This window comes from Eschrichtius robustus, chromosome 3, assembly GCF_028021215.1.
Source record: "Eschrichtius robustus isolate mEscRob2 chromosome 3, mEscRob2.pri, whole genome shotgun sequence".
Classification (NCBI taxonomy): domain Eukaryota; kingdom Metazoa; phylum Chordata; class Mammalia; order Artiodactyla; family Eschrichtiidae; genus Eschrichtius; species Eschrichtius robustus.
In genome coordinates this window covers 108,302,841-108,324,190 of record NC_090826.1, presented here as the reverse complement: position 1 = coordinate 108,324,190, position 21,350 = coordinate 108,302,841, and the positions used below count along the sequence as shown (strand labels likewise).

Here is a 21,350-nt window from a genome sequence, read left to right as displayed (position 1 = left end):
TCAACTCGCGACGCTCGGTCCTCTAAGACTTCAGGGTTTGAGACCTTTAACCTCGGGAGCGTGGAGCCGGACCGCGCTTGAGACTTTTCTTGGCTCCGCCGGTCCAAATCACCCTCTTCCGGGCCTGTCCTCGAGGGCAGGGGGCAGGGCCGGGCCGCCTCAGCGGGGTCCCTTCTCGCCGGTCGGGAGCCCCACACCTTGCGTGGCGCCGGCGGAGAAGCTTCCGGCGGTGTTGATTCAATTCGCCCGCGGCCCGCGAGACGCAGAGGCGCGGTGCGCGCGGGCGCACGCGGCGACTTTGTGGTTCTCGGGCACACGCTGCCCTCCCGGCTCCTCTCGTTCTCCCTCGCGGGCAGTAACGTCCGGGCAGGAAGAGACCTGTAGGAGAAGGGCAGCCTCTCCTTTAAGTCCTGTCCACTCAGGATCCAAAAACGGTCTTGAAGAGACAGAGGGAGAGGTGAAAACAGATTAAGGGAAAAGAAGAAATCCTATGCGAATTCCTCATCTAAACGCACCCTGAAGATGAAGTCGGCGTCCGCAGGGACCCGGTCCTCCCGGCGCTGGTGAAGGTGAGTCGAGTTCCCGTGAGCAGTTGGAGCCAAAGCCGACAACCTTGGCCAGGCGGCCAGCGAGTAAGCAGCCCCTCTGCCTCCCCAGATGGGCAGCACTTGAACTGGTAGCACTTGAACGTCTCTCCCTTGGCTTTTGATGGATTCCAAGGATGCAACAGATACGTCAATTTTTTAAATGCACTTACTTGGGGTAAGAGTACTTTAAAATCTTTTAGCAAAGGAAACGGTTTATGGCTGGTTTTGAACGACGACTTTCAGGTGTGGGGGAAATACGAAAACCAATACACTAGGGAAAGCAACTACTGTTAATGGCACAGACCCAGGAACGGCACTTCAGCCAGGTAGGTTTGTCCCTTAGGTTGGGACCACTTTGTTTTAAGTGCACTGTTGGTGGAACTTAAGATAAATCTAGGACGTTCACAATGAATATTTTAATTTTAATAGTTTTCAGTGGAAATACACATTCCAGAAGTCATATAACAAACACAGGAGGCCAGCTTTATGCCAATTTTACAAAAACGAAAAGGAAAGATGATATATAAATGACAAGGCCTAATAAAATGCCTTTAAATATTGTTTTTTTCCACCAACATTTTTTCCGCCTTTGGATAGGTAGCATCTAACTCCTCTTTCTACGAAATCTGACAATCACTGCAAGATCCTAATATCAACTTTCTAGTTCCAGCTTACTCTTCCCTAAGCCTTTCCTCAGCATCTCCCCATCATCTTTTCTATACAATAGAAGTAAATTCTACTTCAGCCTTTAATTTGCAACCCCACACTCAACAATCAGCCTAGTAAATTAGGGTAGGCCCTCCAGGGGACTGTCCCTACAAAGAATAGAAAATTGCAAATCAAACATTGTATTCATGAGTGTAAGGAAAATGAACTTTTTTTTCAAAAAAAATCTAGATTCATTGTTGAATGTTGCAGATATTTTGTCTCTCAATCAGCTCTGAAGGTAACTGGAGATTTTTCTCTGGAGGCTGCAATAGAGGATCTTTGGCTAACAGGTCAGCCATAATATGTGAAGGCATGTATCCTACAATTAAATGAGAGGGATTAAGTGACAGCATATCTTGATGTGCATGGTGGCTACTTTAGTATATACACATTTCAAAATTTGTTGAGCTGTGTGAAAAAGTCAAATCTGGGAAACTTTAAGATTTACTATCAAGCTGTTTATTACTACAAACAAGATAGTATGGCAGTGGCAAAAGGATACATGTATAGATAAATGGAACTGAATTGAGACACCTAAAACAGACCCACCTTATATGGTCAAATTATTTTTTTAAAAAGACACTAGAGCTATTCAATGGGTAAAGGAATATCATTTCAATAAATAGTGCTGGAACAACTGGATATCCATGTCGTGAAAAAACCTGCAATCCCTACCTCACAATATACACAAAAGCTAATTTGAGTTGGATCATAGATCAAACCATACAAACTAAAGCTATAATGTTTTATAAGAAAATACATGAGAATATCATTATGACCTGGTAGTAAGCAAAGGTTTTCTAAATATGACACAGAAAGAAGTAAAAAATACAATGATACATTAGGCTTTAACAACATTAAAAAGTCTTCTCATGAAAATATACCATTAAGTAAGTGAAAAGTCAAGTCACAGATTGGAAGAAAATAGTTACAAAAGATATCTGACAAAGACTATGTCTCCAGAATATATAATGAACTACTACAGTTCAGTATTAAAAATGGAAACACCCAGTTTTTAAAACAGGCAAAAGCTTGAACACACTTCAAAGAGGAAGATATATTAATGTCTAGTAAGCACATAAAAATGTTCAATATCATTAGCTGTCAGGGAAATAGATATTAAAACTACATTGAGATACCACTCCACTCAGTAGCATGGCTAAAATTATAATGTCTGAAAACATCAAATCTTGGTGAAGATGTGGAAAAACCGGAATTCTTATACATTTTTAGTGGGACTGTAAAATGTTATAACCACTTTGGTTTGACAATTTCTTATACATTTAAACATAAATTTACATAAATATCCTTTTGTTCCCAGAAACACTTCACCTAGATATTCTTCCAAGAGAAATGAAAACACATGTCCATACAAAAAAAATTGTAGCAAGAATGTTCATAGCATTTTTATTCACAATAGCCAAAACTTGAAACAACCCAAATGTCCATTATCAGGACACTGGTAAACAAATTGTGGTATATCCATGCAATGGAATACTACTCAGCAATAAAAAGTAATAAACTTTTGATATACTCAACAATATGAATAAAACGCAGAGCCATTATGCAGAACACAACAGCGTTCATATTCCATTATTCCATTTACAATAACTTCTCGAAGACGTAAAACTAAGGTGCAAAATATCAGCACAGTGTTTTTCAAAAATAATGCAGAGGATAATGACAATGAAAATGATGATTCTACTAAGTATAACATTATTGATCGAGTAGCTACTAAATTCAGGCACAGCTAACAATGGTGGAATGAAGTAGACTACTCCTATTAGGCCCATTTTACAGAAGAAAGAATTGAAGCACATAAAGTTTAAGTTACTTGTCCAAGGCCACACAAGGGCTGAATCAGTTTTACAAACTGGAACCTGTGCTCCTGAGCACCGATTGACCAGGTCTTTCTTCTCAGTTTTAGGTTTTTCTGGTTTTCTCAGCTGTAGGGATAAGAGGAAGAGAGAGAAGGAAAGAGAGGGCCAAAGAAAGAGTGAGAGATGGAAGTACAAGGATCTGTAGTTATCAAAGAGCAGAGCAGGAAACTATTGTGAATGTTTTTACATCAAAGGTTGTAAAAATTTTGGGGAGTCTGGGTTGGTGGTCTGCAAGCAAGCTATGGATTCTATAGTGATTAAGTATTGTGCTGAGGTCAGGAGATGAATCATATATGTAAAAGCTGAAAGCTAAAACATTAAAGCTTCTAGAAGAAAATGTAGGAAAATATATTCACAACCTGGGGTTAGGAGAGATGTCTTAGGGTAAGATGCCTTAACAATAAAAGAAAAAATAAAGAAATTAGATTTCATCAAAATTAAAAACTTTTGCTCAGCCAAAATCACCATAAAGTAAAAAGGCAAGCCACAGACTAGGAGAAGATATTTGCAATATTCTTAACTGAAAATGACTCTAGTATTGAATGTATAGAGAACTCATAGAAATAATAACAAAAGCCAAGCCATGTAAAAATGAGCAAAATACTGGAATAGACTTTCTTCACAAAAGAGAATTTCTAAATGGGCAAAAGACCTAAGAGATGTGCAATATCATTACTTATTAGGGAAACACAAATTAAAACTACAATGAGATACCTTTATGCACCCATAAGAATAAGTAAAACTTTAAAGACAGAGAATGGCAAATGCTGACAAGAACGTGGAATAACTTATATCTTGCTGCTGTTGAGAAGGTAAAATCGCACAGTCATTCTGGAAAACTGTTTTGGCAGTTTCTAATAAAGTACACCTACCCTGTGACTGAGCAATTCTACTACAAAGTATATACTGAAGAAAAATGAATGCACGTGTCTACAGAAAGGAATTGTACAAGCATATTCATAGCAGCTTTGTTCACAATAGCCAAAACTAGAAATAGCTCAATTATCCATCAACAGTGATACGGACACACACAGGAATAACCTTCATGAATAACACCAAAATAATACACTCAAAAACACAGATGCATCAAAAACATTATGTTGCATGAAAAGAAATAGCCAGGGCTTCCCTGGTGGCGCAGTGGTTGAGAATCTGCCTGCCAATGCAGGGGACACGGGTTCAAGCCCTGGTCCACGAAGATCCCACATGCCGCGGAGCAACTAGGCCCGTGAGCCACAACTACTGAGCCTGCGCGTCTGGAGCCTGTGCTCCGCAACAAGAGAGGCCGCGATAGTGAGAGGCCCGCGCACCGCAATGAAGAGTGGCCCCCACTTGCCACAACTAGAGAAAGCCCTCACACAGAAACGAAGACCCAACACAGCCATAAATAAACAAATAAATAAATAAAAATTAAAAAAAAAAAAAGAAAGAGCCAGACACACACAAAAAGTATATTTATTTATGTGAATTTCAAAACAGTCAACACTAATCTATGAAGATAGAAATCAGATGGTTTACATTTACTTAACTATATGTTCTTGTTGAACCATTTTGAGGAATTTACAGACATCATGATCATTGAACCTAAGTACTTCAACATGCAAATGACTTCATCTCTTTGATTATCATTTATGGACTCCAATATTCTGTTTTTTAATCCACTAGACTGCGGTTAGCAAACTCTTTTCTGAAAAGTACCAGATAGTAAATATTTTAGGCTTTGCAGGCCATATGGTCTCTGTTACAACTGCTCAACTCTGCCATTGTAACACAAAAGCAGCCATACATAATACATATATGAATAGGCCTGGCTCTGTTCCAAAAAAAAAAAAAACCATTTACAAAAACAGGCTGTGTGCCAGATTTGGCCAGTAGGCCATAGTTTACTGACCCCTGTACAAAAATCACAATTCCTTTTCATGCTCAAATTATCACAACTTATGCCACTGGGAATTCCTTAAAGCTGGCTATGTGTTTTTGAAAAGATCCTAATAGTTTGTTAATGAGCATTGCTTTCTGGTCCAAGCTTTCCCATGCTCACCTTGTAATTCCCCTGCACCATTCCTGGAAGTAGTCATTTCTTTAAGAAGTCTGCTTCATTTTGTGGGCAATGGTATTAAAGACCAAAACCTGGACACTGTGGATACTCATTGAGCTTTGGGTGATGTTGCTTTTAAACCAATTCAGTTTACAGTGCTAAAATAGATTCTAACTGAGTTTATTTCTTTTACATGTATCAAATACCCATTTAAAAATAACAGTGTGTGTGTATCTATTATAGATTTTTGGTTTGTGATTACCAGAGGTTTATATATAGTAATCTTTATATCTGTATTTATGTATGATTATTTTAAGTTGCTGATCTCTTAAGTTCAGACGCATTTTAACAACCCTGCATTTTTACTCCCCTCCTCCTATGATTACTGTTTTTGACATCATATTTTACATCTTTCTGTGTTTCCATTAACTACTTGTTGTGGCTACAGATGATTTTACTACTTTTGTCTTTTAACCTTCCTACTAGGCTTTATAAGTAGTTGATCTACTACCTACCTTTTTTGTATATTTGCCTTTACCAATGAGATTTTTCCTTTCATAATTTTTATATTTCTAGTCGTGGCCTTTTCTTTTCTGCTTAAAGAAGTTCCTTTAACATTTCTTGTAAAACTGGTTTCATAGTGCTGAACACTTTTAACTTTTGCTTGTCTGTAAAACTTTTGATCTCTCCTTCAAATCTGAATGAGAGCCTTGTGGGGTAGAGTATTTACATTTTTCCCATTCATCACTTTAAATATATCATGCCACTCCCTTCTGGCATGCAGAGTTTCTGCTGAAAAGTCAGCTGATAGCCTTATGGGAGTTCCCTTATATGTAACTTCTTGTTTTTCCCTTGCTGTTTTTAATATTCTCTCTTTATCTTTAATTTTTGCCATTTTAATAACGTGTCTTAGTGTGATCCTCTTTGGGTTGATCCTGTTTGGGACGCTCTGTTCTTCCTGGACCTGAATGTCTGTTTCCTCTCCCAGGTTAGGGAAGTCTTCAGCTATTATGTCTTCACGTATGTTCTCTGTCCCTTTCTCTCTGTCTTCTCCTTCTGGGACCCGTATAATGCAAATGTTAGTATGCTTGATATTGTCTCAGAAGTCTCTTAAACAGTCCTCATTTTTTAAAATTTGTTTTTCCTTTTTCTCTTCAGCTTGAGTGGTTTCCGCTGCTCTGTCTTTCAGTTTTCTGTTCTATTCCCCTGTATCATCTAATCTGCTGTTGATTCCTTCTAGTGTATTTTTATTTCAGTTATTCTTCAGCTCTGTTTGGTTCTTCTTTATATTTTCTAACTCTTTGTTAAACTTCTCACTGTGTTCATCAGTTCTTCTCCCGAGTTCCTTGAGCATCTTGACCACTCCCTGTCCTTTAATATTTTTGATGTGAAAACATCCACAATGTTTTCCAACTTTGTTCTTAAACAACTACAGGTTCTTGCACATTTCACTCTTTCAGGTCCTCTCTCTCCATTTCTCCCTCCCCATTCTGATACAGAATAAAAGCAGTTCTCTACTCTCAGGATCTGGCCTGGGTCTCTGCACAAGCCTCCTGGGAGGTCTTGTTGTCCTTGACCATGCCTCCCCTTCTTCTTTTCCTCCTCCTGAAGTTTCCCTTTTGGCCCTGAACCTTTCCCCATGCCCACCCACTGACCCACCACCCACTGAGACTGAATGCAATTGAGTTGAGTGCATGGAGCTCAAGCAGCACAGATGGTGCCCTGTAGGCCCCTCCATTGTCCCACCTGTGGGACATTGCACACTTCAAAATCAGTTGACCAAAATAGAGCCCTTTGAAATAAGACTCTCCGTTTTGAAAAACCTTTCTTCTATTTCTGCTCTCAGAGTTCTTCAAAGGACTAAAAGCTTAAAGGCTACAATGTATGGAAATAAACAAATACCAACCAAATGAGAAAAGCAGAGGCAATTTATTCAGAGCTTGCTATTATTACAAGGGAGTCAGCCAGGGTCACTTGCATTTTAGCAGAGGCTCAAGGGTGGAGGAGTAGGAAAGCTTTATAATGAAAAAAAGGGAAGGCTTCAGGTGTGCCCTGATTGGAGGCTGTCAGCATGGAGAAGCTGTAGGTGGACTAACTGGAAGCCAGGCATCCTGTATGACTGGTTGGGGGTGCATATTTGGCTTTCTCTAGTTGGTTCTAAGTTGCAATGGGAACAAAAATTAGGGAAACTATCATTTATTAATGAAGTCCTGGCCATTTTGAGCCAATTATTCCAGAACTTATTGTTTAGCTTCCTGGATTGTTACTGGAGATAACAGTCTGACTTCCTACAAATCTGACTTATAGCAGGTTAGCTTCCTGAGGGTTTATTGTTAGATAGAAAGTGTTGGTTTCTTGGGCGGGTGGCTGCAGGTTGTGGATCAGAGTTCTATATTTCTCTACCATCTAGCCATTGTCTATTTGTATGTTCAGACTCTCAAAATGCATTGGTTCCACAAGTCCTAAATGAGCTCCTTGGGTGTTAAGCTTGCCTTGGGCCCCACTCGGCTGGTGGTTGGGTGAGGAGAGTGCCCTCCCTGGGCATCTGGGGAGGGGGGGTACTGATTTCTGAAGCTGGTGAGGGTCAAGGCAGGGTGAGACCATTCAGGTGCCCTAGTTTCAGAATCACCCTACACAACGGCTTCAAATGTGACAAACAACTTAATTTGTGGATCTAATCTCCCTAGTTTTATGAGGCTTTGGAGCCTGCCTAGTCATATTGCAGAAAGTGGGTGGAATCCATTTGTGTTAAATGAGAGATCACTCTCTATTACAATGAAAATAGGAAGTTTACTGTGTCTCTGTGGCATAAGTGCATTTTGCCATTACCCAAAGTTTGGTCATTCCATCATACCAGGGGAAGGTGTAAATCTTTTACAATATCCAAACTGGTATCAACGAATTGCTCACTTACCTTTCTGTCATCTAATGGCCACTTCTTGTCCTCGCATATCCTCCCAGAAGATCTGTTGGGAAGAAATATACAATTGGGAGACACGAACTTTCTAGAAACAGGAACAAGAGAGGCCTGATGTAATCTGTGTTTAAGAGCATTGGTTCTGGATGAAATCATCTTTTTCCTCTTTGAGCTAGTAACAAATTTTATGTACTTCATTTTTTTTTAACTGTATAAATAGTACCTTACCAGCCAGATGTGCCTGGATTTAGTAATTGCTCAATCATTGTTATTATCCTCTGCCTTATTTTTGATGAAGGCATTTCTTCCTTTGTTTGTACCTTTGTTTGTACCCTTTACACATTGTTTTTTAAAGTGGGTTGGTTTCATGGCTTTATGATTACAAATAATGCTGTAGTCATCATTTTTGTACACATATCTTTTGTCACTTGTGCAACTATTAGGAAACAAATTGGTATAATTTATTCTCTTCTGGAGCATATAGACAAACTAGGTCTCTAAAAATTCAAAAGATGTACTGCCTAGGTTGGTTTATGTATACTAACAATCACTTATATAAATTGAAAATAAGAGAAATTAAGTATTTTTTTAAAAGGTAAATGTTACTGTTTATAAGTTCAGAGAGTATTTGGCTCCTTTCAATTTTCATAGATAATTATTTTGTGCCTTTTCTATGTGTATCCCTGAAGTTATTATTACTATTATTATTATTATTAATTATTTTGAGTAATGAGATGACTTTCCCATGCTCACCAAATCAAAAATGCCACCTGGACCATTGTTGTCTGGCCATTCTAACAACAGAAAAAAAAGCAGTTATTTATATAAAATTAAGAACCTAACATGCTAAAGATATGATCTGAGACTCTATAGATTTCACCAGTTTGTGACGTATGAGGATTTCTACTCTGGCTCATTGTTCTTAAACTAGAACACGTGACCCATAACTTATCACTGACTTTGGTTCAAATAAATAAAACAGCTCAAGCTTTAGATACTCTACAAATTAGCATAAATGTGTTACCTAGAAGAGTCCATAATTGTGAAATTACCCTTTACTATTTACTGGCCAGCTACACAAATGCTATTTTACCTTTTTGAACTAAGGACTTAAAAAATTAATCAATCAGTCAATTAAAAAGTTTACCTTGTTAGCTAAGGTTGACCAAACTGATTCTTGAGCCCTATTCTCCTAGTTAGGCCTATGCGAACTGGAAAATTGGGTATGAAGTTGATTCCAAATTACTTATGATATTTGTGATTTTACTCATACTTCTTCCACTAATATTCATGTGTATAAATGTTGGTACAGAACCATTATCCTGTGGTAACATCCTACTGATTATTATGTATCAAAAAGAGACTGAGACTGCCATAGTCAAATTGGCTCCATTAGAAGCAGAATTTTGACCAAACGCTGGCAGGTTAAAAATTCTGAAGAAGAAAATGGCACAAACCTGGTCTAACTAATACAGAGGTTCCAACAGACGGGCACTGGCAGATATAACTTGTCATGCACAATTTTTAGCTAAATTTTCAATGCTATCCAGAAAACCCCAAAATCACTGATATTGGTTTCTCCCATGGACCAGTGAAATTGTTCCTAAGGCAGACTGCTCAGACTGTCCTTTTAGAGATTCCAGAATATCAGAATATATTTGGTGGGCCGGGGTGGGAGGGGGCTTTATTTGAAGATCAACAGTTCTCCTTCATATATGAGAGTGAATTATGTACTCATAATTGTCTCTGAGTTATTTTTAACACTATTAATATGGACACATAACATGCAAATACATATACACACATTTATAATACTCATGGTTTACTTTTTAAATGAAAATGTGAGTTTACATTCATATACCTTGGATCCTCTAAAGACTAGCAGGAAGAAGCAGCAGATTGCAGAAAGCTGACAGCAGAACTGAAGAGCAAAAAGATCTCTGCTATGAGCCAGAAAGTGAAAAGCCAGGCTGTAAAGGAGAAATATATCTCTCATGGTTCAGAAAAGCTGGTTGCTGGGCTGAAATGCATTTTTAAAAATGTCCGGAGTCTCTCTGGTACTCAGATCCCAAACCCAGCTGGAAAAAAAATTCTGATCCTACTCAAAAACATTTGAATCCAGTGAAAAACCAAATTTAATAAATCAAACAAAACCAAACCCAACTCAAGACAGACACATTAGACTGACTCAGCCCTTCACACTAGAGGCCTGATAGAAAAATGGGTATGTCCATACCTGGGAGTAAATATTTACTTCTGTCTCTACACTGTCAAACACACTGTCTGGCACATATTAAAAAGTTACAAGAGGCACAGTGAAGCAAAAAAAGTGACATATAATCAAAAGAAAACATCAGTCAGTAGAGACAACCCCCGGGTGGCCTAGATGCTGGACCATTATACAAGGGCTTGAAAATAAACATAAGAAATATGTTAAATGACCTAGCAAACAAAAAAGTAGGCAACCCATGTGAGTAAAAAAAAATGTGAATCAATGTAAAGAAAACACTGTTTTCAATGATAAAGGTACATGAACATGGCTAAATATGAAAGTGTTACATTCATTAATGAACTTAGAAAAGCATGATTTTGTCTCATTTTTTATGAGATGTCCTCCCTCCTCACTGTCCCTCCAGGAGCACTCCCTCGTCCCTAAGTCAAGAAGATGGGGGTGCTCAGCTGTCCCCTCTGTCCTATGAACACAAAATGCACTGTTACCCTTAGGAGCCCCTCTAAGGGAACTCCCGAGTTCAGACCAGAAGAAACACCATAAACACTTCTGGTTGGGAGATGTGATTGAATCATCTCTGGAATCATGGAGTCTGTTTCTGGGGAGGATTAAATGGGTTTTTTTATTCTCTCTCTCCTCTTCTTCCTTCTTTCATTAATTGGTTCTGAGTGTTTTGTAGGCCTTCCTTTCAATCTTCTTTTTCTCTTTGAAATCTTGGAGGTTGAACAAGAAGGAGGGGATGCAAATCTTAGTGAAGTCTTCTCAGTTACCACTGAGCATGGTGGCCAAGGGGAAGGGCTCTGCAGGCAAACTGCCTGGGTCTGAGTGCTGGTTCTCACTGTCACAGGGATGGGACCCTTAAAATTAGCTCAGTCTTTTAGTGTCTCAGCGTTCTCATCTGCAGCAAAGGGGTGGTAATATCCTACACTATCTTTTAGGATTGTTATGTGAACTTAATAAGTTATTACATAGTAAAGCACTGAGGAACAGTGCTGGCCACACAGTAAAGCTCCAAGAAAGCTGTTATTATTGTTATTATTATTAAGCCATTTATTTCCACTTCAGACTGTACCACTGCTGACTTTCGACATTCCCTAGAATAAATTAGGGATGTTTAGTGGCTTGGTTGGCCTCTTCTCCCGCATATTAGTGACCAATATCTGGAAAACTGGTTACTGGCAAGGTTTGATACTGATCTAACTGAAGTGCAGACAGTTCAGCAGGGAACTGGATCAAACTTCATCAAATCCTTGGACCTTATGCAGGCACGACGATTTTTCAGCTCATGGTAGAAAGTCTTTTGCACGTGATTCTAGGAAGTGCTTTTAATATCCAACCAGACTTACCCAAATATTATAAGAAAAATACAGGTATGTATCAGTGACCCCTTCTTTTTTGTTGTCTTTAAGAAATCAAAGTAGGAAATTTTAGTTTACCTGGAATTTGTAGATTTCCTCTTTCAGTTGTGATGGAGTATCTGTAGCAAACCAGCACACACCCTGAAAACAAGTAGATAAAATCTGATTTAAAGGAATTCTGTTTGAAGTCTTTGGAAAGCTACCAATGCAGTTAGGACACACAGAGCCAGTTCTAGAGTGAAGCTCATTGGAATGAAACCAATTCTCTGCTTTTTCCCCTCAGGGCATTTGCCAGTTCTTGGCAAGGAACAAGAGGCTGAGAAGCTGGGTAGAGGGCAGCTGCTAAGAGTCAGAAAAAAATAGTAGCACTTTAAGTAATCTCATGGGATCAGGGATTGGGAATTGAGGAGTAGGGGGTTGGAGAGGGGGCAGGGAAGGCTTGTGGAGCTGTCCAAGAATTCAGACTTGAGGAGCCAGGATCCTGGAGTGCATTGGGAAGTGAGCTGGACACTTGGTAAAGGCTTTCCCCTCAAAGCATTTGCAAATGCAGCTCTATGCCGGCAAGAAACTATGAAAGAAAGCAGAGTACAGCTGAAAGAAGAGCAGTTTTCAGTGGTACCATGGTACAAAGGAGATAGATATAAATTGAAGTTCAGGACCCTCCAAAGAGATGGTGCTTCTCAGATGGGAGCCCTAAAGCAGCAGCCTAGGTGTGTTGGGAAAACCAGATATATATTAAGACTTCCCATGAGGGCAAACAAACTGTAAATCAGTTTAGTCATGGAATAGATTGAGACAGTCTGCCCCTCTATAATATCCCCTCACCAATAACTTTATTCAAAGTCTCCATTGTTTTTCACACATCCGGGCCATTATCCAATCACATTTTCTTTTCTTTTTTTTTTTTTTTTAATTAATTAATTTATTTATTTATTTTTGGCTGTGTTGGGTCTTCGTTTCAGTGCGAGGGCTCCCTCCAGCCGTGGCGAGCAGGGGCCACCCTTCATCGCGGTGCGCGGGCCTCTCACTGTCGTGGCCTCTCCCGTTGCGGAGCACAGGCTCCAGACGCGCAGGCTCAGCGGCCGCGGCCCACGGGCCTAGCTGCTCCGCGGCATGTGGGATCCTCCCAGACCAGGGATCGAACCCGTGTCCCCTGCACTGGCAGGCAGACTCTCAACCACTGCGCCACCAGGGAAGCCCTCCAATCACATTTGCCAGGCATAGAAAGAAATAAGACCAAGAGGAAAAAAGCAAACAATAGAAACTGACTCGTAATATGATTAAGCTATTGGAGTTACCAGATAGGAACACTAAAATATGTATGTTTCAGGTGTTCAAGGACATAGGTGACAAGATGGAAACTTACATCAGAGATTAGTAATCTATTAAAAAATCAAATGGAAATTCTAGAACTGCTAACAATAGTTATTGTGATATAACTTACAAATAGTACAATGCATGTATATAAAGTGCACAACTTGATGAATCTTTTTTTTTTTAATTAATTAATTAATTAATTAATTTATGGCTGTGTTGGATCTTCATGTCTGTGCGAGGGCTTTCTCTAGTTGTGGCAAGCGGGGACCACTCTGCATCGCGGTGCGCGGGCCTCTCACTATCGCGGCCTCTCTTGTTGCAGAGCACAGGCTCCAGACGCGCAGGCTCAGTAGCTGTGGCTCACGGGCCTAGTTGCTCTTCGGCATGTGGGATCTTCCCAGACCAGGGCTCGAATCCGTGTCCTCTGTATTGGCAGGCAGATTCTCAACCACTGCACCACCAGGGAAGCCCCAGCTTGATGAATCTTGACAAATGTACATACCCTTGTAACCACTGGCCAGACCAGGTTCTATAGAACATCAACTCAGGAAGTTTCCCTCATGTAAGTTTCCAGTGAAAATACCTCAAAGAAACAACTACTCTTCTGATTTCTATGCCTACAACTTAGCTTTGCCTCTTCTGCCGGTCTGGAACTAACTGGAATCATACATGAGTAACACAGAGGAATATTAAAATAGCTATGTTTTGGATATTCAAAAACATTCTGTCCAGAGGCATCCTTTGCTGAACATAGTGTGTTGGAGGGATTTATTCATGTTATTGTGAATATTAAATTGTGAATATTAAAACTCATTTCTTCCTAATTATTTTGCATTTTGCTATTATCTATGCTCTTGAGGTTTACCATCTTAACCATTTTTAAGTGTACAGTTCAGTGGCATTAAATACGTTCATGTTATTATGTTACTATCACAACTCACCATCCATCCACAGAACTCTTCATCTTGCAAAACTGAAATTCTCTACCTATTAAACAATAACTCTCCATATCTCCCTCCCCCCAGCCCTTGGTAACCACCATTCTTATTTCTGACTCTATTAGTTTGACTATTCTAGGTACCACATGTAAGTGGAATCGTACCCACTTAAAAAAAAAAAGTGAATTTCACCACATATAAGTAGAATCTTTTGCCCTTTTGTGACTGGCCTATTTCACTTAGCATAATGGCTTCAAGGTTCATCCATATTGTAACATGCATTAGAATTTCCTTTTTTTAAGGGTGAATGGTATTCCATTATATGTATTATATACCACATTTTGTTTATCCATTCCTCTGCTGAATGGACGATTGGGTTGCTTCCACCTTTTAGCTATAGTGAATAATGCTGCTATGAATATGGTTGTACAAAGATCTCTGAATCCCTGCTTTCAATTCTTCTGGTTATGTACCCAGAAGTAGAATTGCTGGATCATATGGTAATCCTATTTTTAAAAAATTTTTGAGGAACTGTTATACAATTTTCCATAGCAGCTGTACTGTTTTACATTCCCATCAGCAGTGCATAAGAGTTCCAATTTCTCCACATCCTTGACATTTGCTTGTTTTGTTTTGTTTTTTAATAGTGGCCATCCTAATGGATGTGAGGTGGTATGTCTATAGTATTTATGTGGTGGATATAATATCTATATATATCACGGTGTGCTACTTAGCATTCCTTCCCACCTCTGTATTCAGTGATGTCTCATTGGTAGCTTAAAATTGGCCACAGTGAGAGTATTTACTCCACAGAGATAGGCAAATGTTACAAATCAGGACTTTATCCTCAGGAGTGCTTGTTGTTAAACACCTATCAGCACGCCATTGAAATGGAGGCTTAGGAAGTGCGAAACAAGGTAATCCCTCTCACTCCTGTTCTGCCTCTGACTCTCTTTATAGTCTCAGCTGCTGTGTCACTAAAAACTATTGCTTGCATTTGTCATCCATTCCCTCCATTCCATGGCCTAGGTCTTACTGGGCTCTGTCAAGGGCCATTTCCAATGGCTTTTTGGCAGCCCAGGCAACTCTATCAAGACCCAAGTGAAAGAATAAATAAATCTGTTAGATTTTTAAAATCAGCACCAACATTAAGTATCCATTAATCATATTAAAGGAGATAAAATATTTTAAGGGCTTTGACAAAGTGGAAAGTAAATTGTAGATTCAGAATTCAATTCAAAACAGACACTAGTAGAGTATAATGTTTATACAGATTTTTTTAAAAAGCAATGCAAAAACAATCATCTGTTAAGTAGCAAAGTTGGGTGAGGGTGGGAGTTCAGAAAGTTAAAATTGACTTCTTGTTAAATGAAACCCCTACATGTTTCCCTACTTCAAGGGAAAGAAATCCAACATTGCATTGGGATATATTAATTATTATGGAATGAAAAGATTATGATTAATGAAAAATCATTATGCTAAATTTATTAGTCATACTTAGAACATATACTCCAGTTTTTGATCACTATGCTCTTAAAAGAATATAAGGAGCAAAATCTGGAGAGTTCCCAAAGAGAAATGGTGAGAATCACTAGAAGCCTTAAAAAATTCATTTAGGAAAAGCCACAAGAATTGTTTTTATTGAAACTATCTTCAAGAAAATAAAAGGTGTTGAGAAAATATTATTTGTTTGATGTTTTCTATGCAACAGCAAGATTGAACAAGGAAAATATGCTTAGATTTTTCTTTAGAAATTGATTGGTTGGTAGTATGAGCAAAAGAATACACAGATACTAAAACTGGCTGGTAAGAGAGGTGGTCTTTATCGATAGGGACATCCAGGGAGAAACAGATAGCCTTGTGTTGGGTATGGCGGGCCATCAGAAAGCAGGGCTTCCTCAGGTTCTGTAGCTACCTCCACATTCCAATTCTAGGATTACAACTTGAGACCAGACACTCTGAGTCCTTCCCATGGTGCTATTGTTGAGTCCCAGTTACTGAGATTTGAATTCTGACATTTCAAACTTTGTTTCTGCCTACATGACTGTCAAAACTTAGGGATATGTAAAGCAATTATACTCCAATAAAGATGTTTAAAAAAAAAAACACAAAAACTTAGGGATGATAAAAACGCTTTCTGATTTCTGAAGGGACACTCCCAGGGAGCTTTATCTCAACTGTAAGAATCAAAAATACTCATCCTTTAGCCCAGTTTAAAGCCCATTTATTTTCATTTGTTTACTTGCTTGTTTTTAGTTCTAAAGCTTCTCTGGACCCTCCTCTTCCTCTTCATAGCAAGCAGCGTCTCCCCCTACTTGCTGCATCTTTCCTTCAACCCAGTGGATCACCAGGGTCTTCATGGCTGATAAAGAACTGTTCCAGGGGGCACATTGTAGGCTTCATTGTTTACTTTCTTGTAGGTTCTGCTCTTGTGATTTTTATGCTCCTAGGGGACCCTTCATAGTAATCCAGCCTCTTTAAACCATTGTTTTGTTTAGATTCCTCTAGGTAGCTTTGGAGGAAAGTCTAGCCATTGTGGAGACGCAGATGCATTTCTTTTCTATCTTTCCTTTTAAAGGAGGCAGTAAGAGCGTTCTTTGTGAGAAAATGCTCCAACTGAAGACTGTGATGCATCAGCCCTTAGAGAAGAAGAGACCTGCTGAGAGGGGAGTGAATGAGCAGAAGACTCAGCCTGAGAAAGCAGGATTCTCCTCTGTGTCCCACAGTGGGTAAGAGACTCTTTGTTCAGAGACTTCTTCTGTCAGAATTAAGTCATTGCTATCGTAGCAGCTTTCAGGGTCTGTATTCAGGCTTTGTACCTTAACTGTAGTGCTTTCTCTTAAGACCTTCCTGGAAATTCTTTAAAGAAAAGTCTATAGTATTTTTATTTTATTTTATTTTTTCAAAAAGGTCCACAATGCAGAACCAAGTTGTGTTTGATTTTTATTTATTTATTTTTAAGATTTTTTGATGTGGACCATTTTTTAAAAAAGTCTTTATTGAATTTGTTACAATATTGCTTCTGTTTTATGTTTTGATTTTTTGGCCGTGAGGCATGGGGGATCTTAGCTCCCTGACCAGGGATCAGACCTGTACCCCCTGCATTGGAAAGCAAAGTCTTAACCACTGGACCACCAGGGAAGTCCCTGTATTCTTATTATTAATTACTTTATATTATTCAGAGTAATTTGGTTTTATCCTAACTAACAATGCATGTATTCACCAAATATATGGTCTCATGGGTGCTTGAGATTTCATGGAACTCTTCCAGTCACGTGAGTAGTGTCTCTTTTCTGCATTGATGGGAGCACATACGAATCTCCTGTTACCTGAGATGTTTTGGTGGTGAAAGCTGACCCACATCAGTGCCTGAGGAGGTAGACTTACACAGAGGCTCCTCCATCTCCACCCCATTCTCTTGGAAGCTCATGTACCTGGTTTCTAGAGTGGCAATTTGGATAAACTCAATATTTTAAATTTATTTTTTATTGAGGTGACATCGGTTTATAACATTATATAACTTTCATGTGTACAATCTTATATTTCTACTTCTGTATACACTACAGTGTGATCAGCTCAATTTTAAAAATAAGCTTACAAAATTGCCAAATAATGGTCTGTTGGCTAGATTTGTCAGTCTGTCTTTAATGGCTGTTTTCCTGTAACTTTTGGAAGGCATTCAATTAATATGGGGATAATCTATTATACAGTTACCTGTGAGCACCAGTTACTGAAATACTAGATCATCACTGACTTGCTTAGTGGTTGAAGTGCAGCTTTGGAGGTGGTTAGATTTTGCTTCATGCTCCATTGGGTCACTGTCAATATGTACCACTTAAATTTCACTGACCCAGAGAATAATGTTAGAGCTAAAATAACCTGAGAGTTATTTTAGAACTGAGAACACTCAGGCCCAAAGATACAGTTGCTTGATCACAGTTGCACAGTAGCCTTCGGCAGAAATAATGTCAGAATCCTAGGCTCTCAATTCACAAAGCCTACACTCACTTTGTCAAAGGCATTTTAAAAATTTATATTCTTGTGATCATTCTTTTTAAAAAATAGACTTTATTTTTAGATCAGTTTTAAGTTCAGAGCAAAATTCGTGGAAAGTACAAAGAGTTCCCATATACCTATCCCTGACCCCGCACATGCGTAGCCTCTTCCCCCAATATCAACATCCTGCACCAGTGTCGTATATTTGTTGGTATTTGTTGCAATTGATGAACATCATTATCACCCAAAGTCAGTAGTTTACATTAGGGTTCGTTCTTGGTATTGTACATTCTATAGGTTTTGACAAAAGTATGATGACATGCATCCACCATTACAGTATCATATAGAATGACTATTCACTGCCCTAAGAATACTCTGCTCCACCTATTCATCCTTCCCTCCCTTTTAATCCCTGGCAACCACTGATCTTTTTACTGTCACCATAGCTTTGCCTTTTCTAGAATGTCATATAGTTGCAATCATACACTATCTAGCTTTTTCAAACTGGCTTCTTTTACTTAGTAATATGCATTTAAGATTCCTCCATGTCTTTTAATAGATTGATTGTGCATTTCTTTTAAGAACTGAAAAATATTTCATTTTCTGGATGTACCACAGTTTATTTATCTGTTTGTCTACTGAAGAACATCTTGGTTGCTTCCAAGTTTTGGCAATTATGAATAAAGCTGCTATAAATATTGTGTGCAGATTTTTATGTGGACATAAGTTTTCAACTCATTTGGGTAAATAGTGAGGGGTGTGGTTGCTGGATCATATGGTAGGAATATGTTTAATTTTGTAAGAAACTGTCAAACTGTCTTCAAAAGTAGCTATAGCATTTTGCATTCCCACCAGCAATGAATGAGAGTATCTGTTGCTCCACATCCTCACCAGCATTTAGTGTTGTGAGTATTCTAGATGGTCACCATTCTAACGATGTATAGTAGTATCTTATTGTTGTTTTAACTGGCAGTTCCATGGTGACATTGATATTGAGCATTTTTATATGCTTATGTGCTCTCTGTATATCTTCTTTGGTGTCTGTTCAGGTCTTTTGCCCATTATTTAATTGAATTGTTTGTTTTCTTATTGTTGAGTTTTGAGAGTTCTTTGTGTATTTTGGATAACAGTCCTTTATCATATATGTCTTTTTCAAATATTTTCTCCATGTCTGTGATTTGTCTTCGTCTTCTTACTCTCTTGACCATGTCTTTTGCAAAGCAGAAGTTTTAAATTTTAAAACTTGGTATTGTATCTAAAGAGTCATCACCAACAGCAGAAACTAACACACCATTGTAAAGCAATTATACCCCAATAAAGATGTTAATATAAATTAATAAATAAATAAAAAGTTAAAAAAAGGAGTCATTACCAAACTCAAGATCATCTAGATTTTCTGTTGCATTATCTTCTAGGAGTTTCATAGTTTTGTGTTTTACATCTAGGTCTATGATCTATTTTGAGTTAATTTTTGTGAAGGGTATAAGGTCTGTATCTAGGTTCATTTTCTTTGCATGTGGATGTCCAATTGTTCAGCACCATTTGTTGAAAAGACTGTCTTTTCTCAATTATATTGCCTTTACTCCTTTGTCAAAGATCAGTCAACTATATTTTTGTGGGTCTGTTTCTGGGCTCTCCATTTTGTTCTATTGATTTGTCTATTCTTTCACCACTACCACACTTTCTTGATTACTGTAGGTATATAGTAGGTCTTAACGTTGGTAGTGTCTGTCCTCTGACTTTGTTCTTCTCCTTCAATATTATGTTGACTCTTCTGGTTCTTTTGCCTCTCCATGTAAACCTTAGAATCAATTTGCCAATATCCACAAAATAACTTGCTTGGGATTTTGACTTTGATTGCCTTGGATCTTTAAATGAAGTTGGGAAGAACTGACATCTTGACAATATTGCATTTTCCTATCCATGAATATGAAATATCTCTCCAGTTATTTAGTTCTTCTTTGATTTCCTTCCTCAGAGTTTTGTAGTTTTCCTCACATGGGTCTTATACACATTTTGTTAGATTTATACCTAAATATGTCATTTTGGGGGGTGCTAATGCAAATTGTATTGTTTCAATTTCAAATTCCACTTATACGTTGCTGGTATATAGGAAAGAAGCTGACTTTTGTATATTAACCTTGTATTCTGCAACCTTACTGTAATCACTTATTAGTTCCAAGAGTTTTTTGGTTGATCCTTTCAGATTTTCTACATAGACAATAATGTCATTGCAAACAAAGACAGTTGTATTTCTTCCTTTCCATTCTGTAAACCTTTTATTTCTTTTCCCTATCTTATTGCATTAGCTAGGAATTCCAATATGATGTTGAAAAGGAGTGGTGAGAGGGGATAACCTTACCTTGTTTCTGATCTGAGTGGAAAAGCTTCTGGTTTCTTACTACTAAGTGTAATGTTAGTTGTATGTTTTTTGTAGATATTCTTTATCAAGTTGAGAAAGTTTCTTTTTATTCCTATTTTGCTGGGAGTTTTTTGTTTTGTTTTGTTTTGTTTTAATCATGAATAGGTGTTGGATTTTGTCAGATGCTTTTTTTTTACATCTATTGATAAGATCATGTGATTTTTCTTCATTAGCCTATTGATGTGATGAATTACATCAGGTGATTTTCAAATGTTGGAGCCAGCTTTGCATGCCTGGAATAAATCTCACTTGGTGTGTTGTATAATTCTTTTTATACATTGTTGACTTCAATTTGCTAATATTTTGCTGAGAATTTTTGCACATGTGTTCATGAAAGATATTGGTTTGTAGTTTTTCCCTTATAATGCCTTTGTCTGGTTTTGATATTAGGGTAATGTTAGCCTCATAGAATGAGTTAGAAAGTATCTCCTCTGCTTCTATCTTCTGGAAGAGACTGTGGAGAATTGTTATAATTTTTTCCCTAAATATTTGGTAGAATTCACTAGTGAACCCATCTGGGCCTGGTGCTTTCTGTTTTGGAAGGTTATTAATTATTGAATCAATGTCTTCAATAGATATAGTTCTATTCAGATTGTCTATTTCTTCTTGTGTGAGTTTTGGCAGATTGTGTTTTTCAAGAAATTGGCCCATTTCATCTAGGTTATCAAATTTGTGGGATTAGAGTTATTCATAGTGTTCCTTTATTATCCTTTTAATGTCCATGGGATCTATAATGATGTCCTCTCTTTCATTTCTGTTATTAGTAATTTGTGTCTTCTCTCTTTCTTAGTTAGCCTGGCCAGAGGCTTATTGATTTTATTGATGTTTTCAAAAAAACAGCTTTTATGCATAAAAATTACCTAGATACATTTTAATTGTTATTGTGATAAGTGCTATTTATTATTTGGGAACTGGCTGAGAGTAAATAATAGACCTATAGAATCCAGAATAATAAATGT

General features: G+C 38.1%; 1 protein-coding gene across 1 annotated transcript in view; it reads left to right on the top strand.

Moving 5' to 3' along the window:
* Positions 1 to 662: 662 nt before the first annotated feature.
* NBPF10 (NBPF member 10) overlaps positions 663 to 21,350 on the top strand; it is a 35,675-nt gene continuing 14,987 nt past the window's right edge. Inside the window, exons 1-2 of the mRNA XM_068538170.1 lie at positions 663 to 762; positions 16,552 to 16,702. Of these exons, the coding sequence (XP_068394271.1) occupies positions 16,581 to 16,702 (122 nt within the window). The 5' untranslated portion in view covers positions 663 to 762; positions 16,552 to 16,580. The remainder of the gene's footprint in view (positions 763 to 16,551; positions 16,703 to 21,350) is intronic.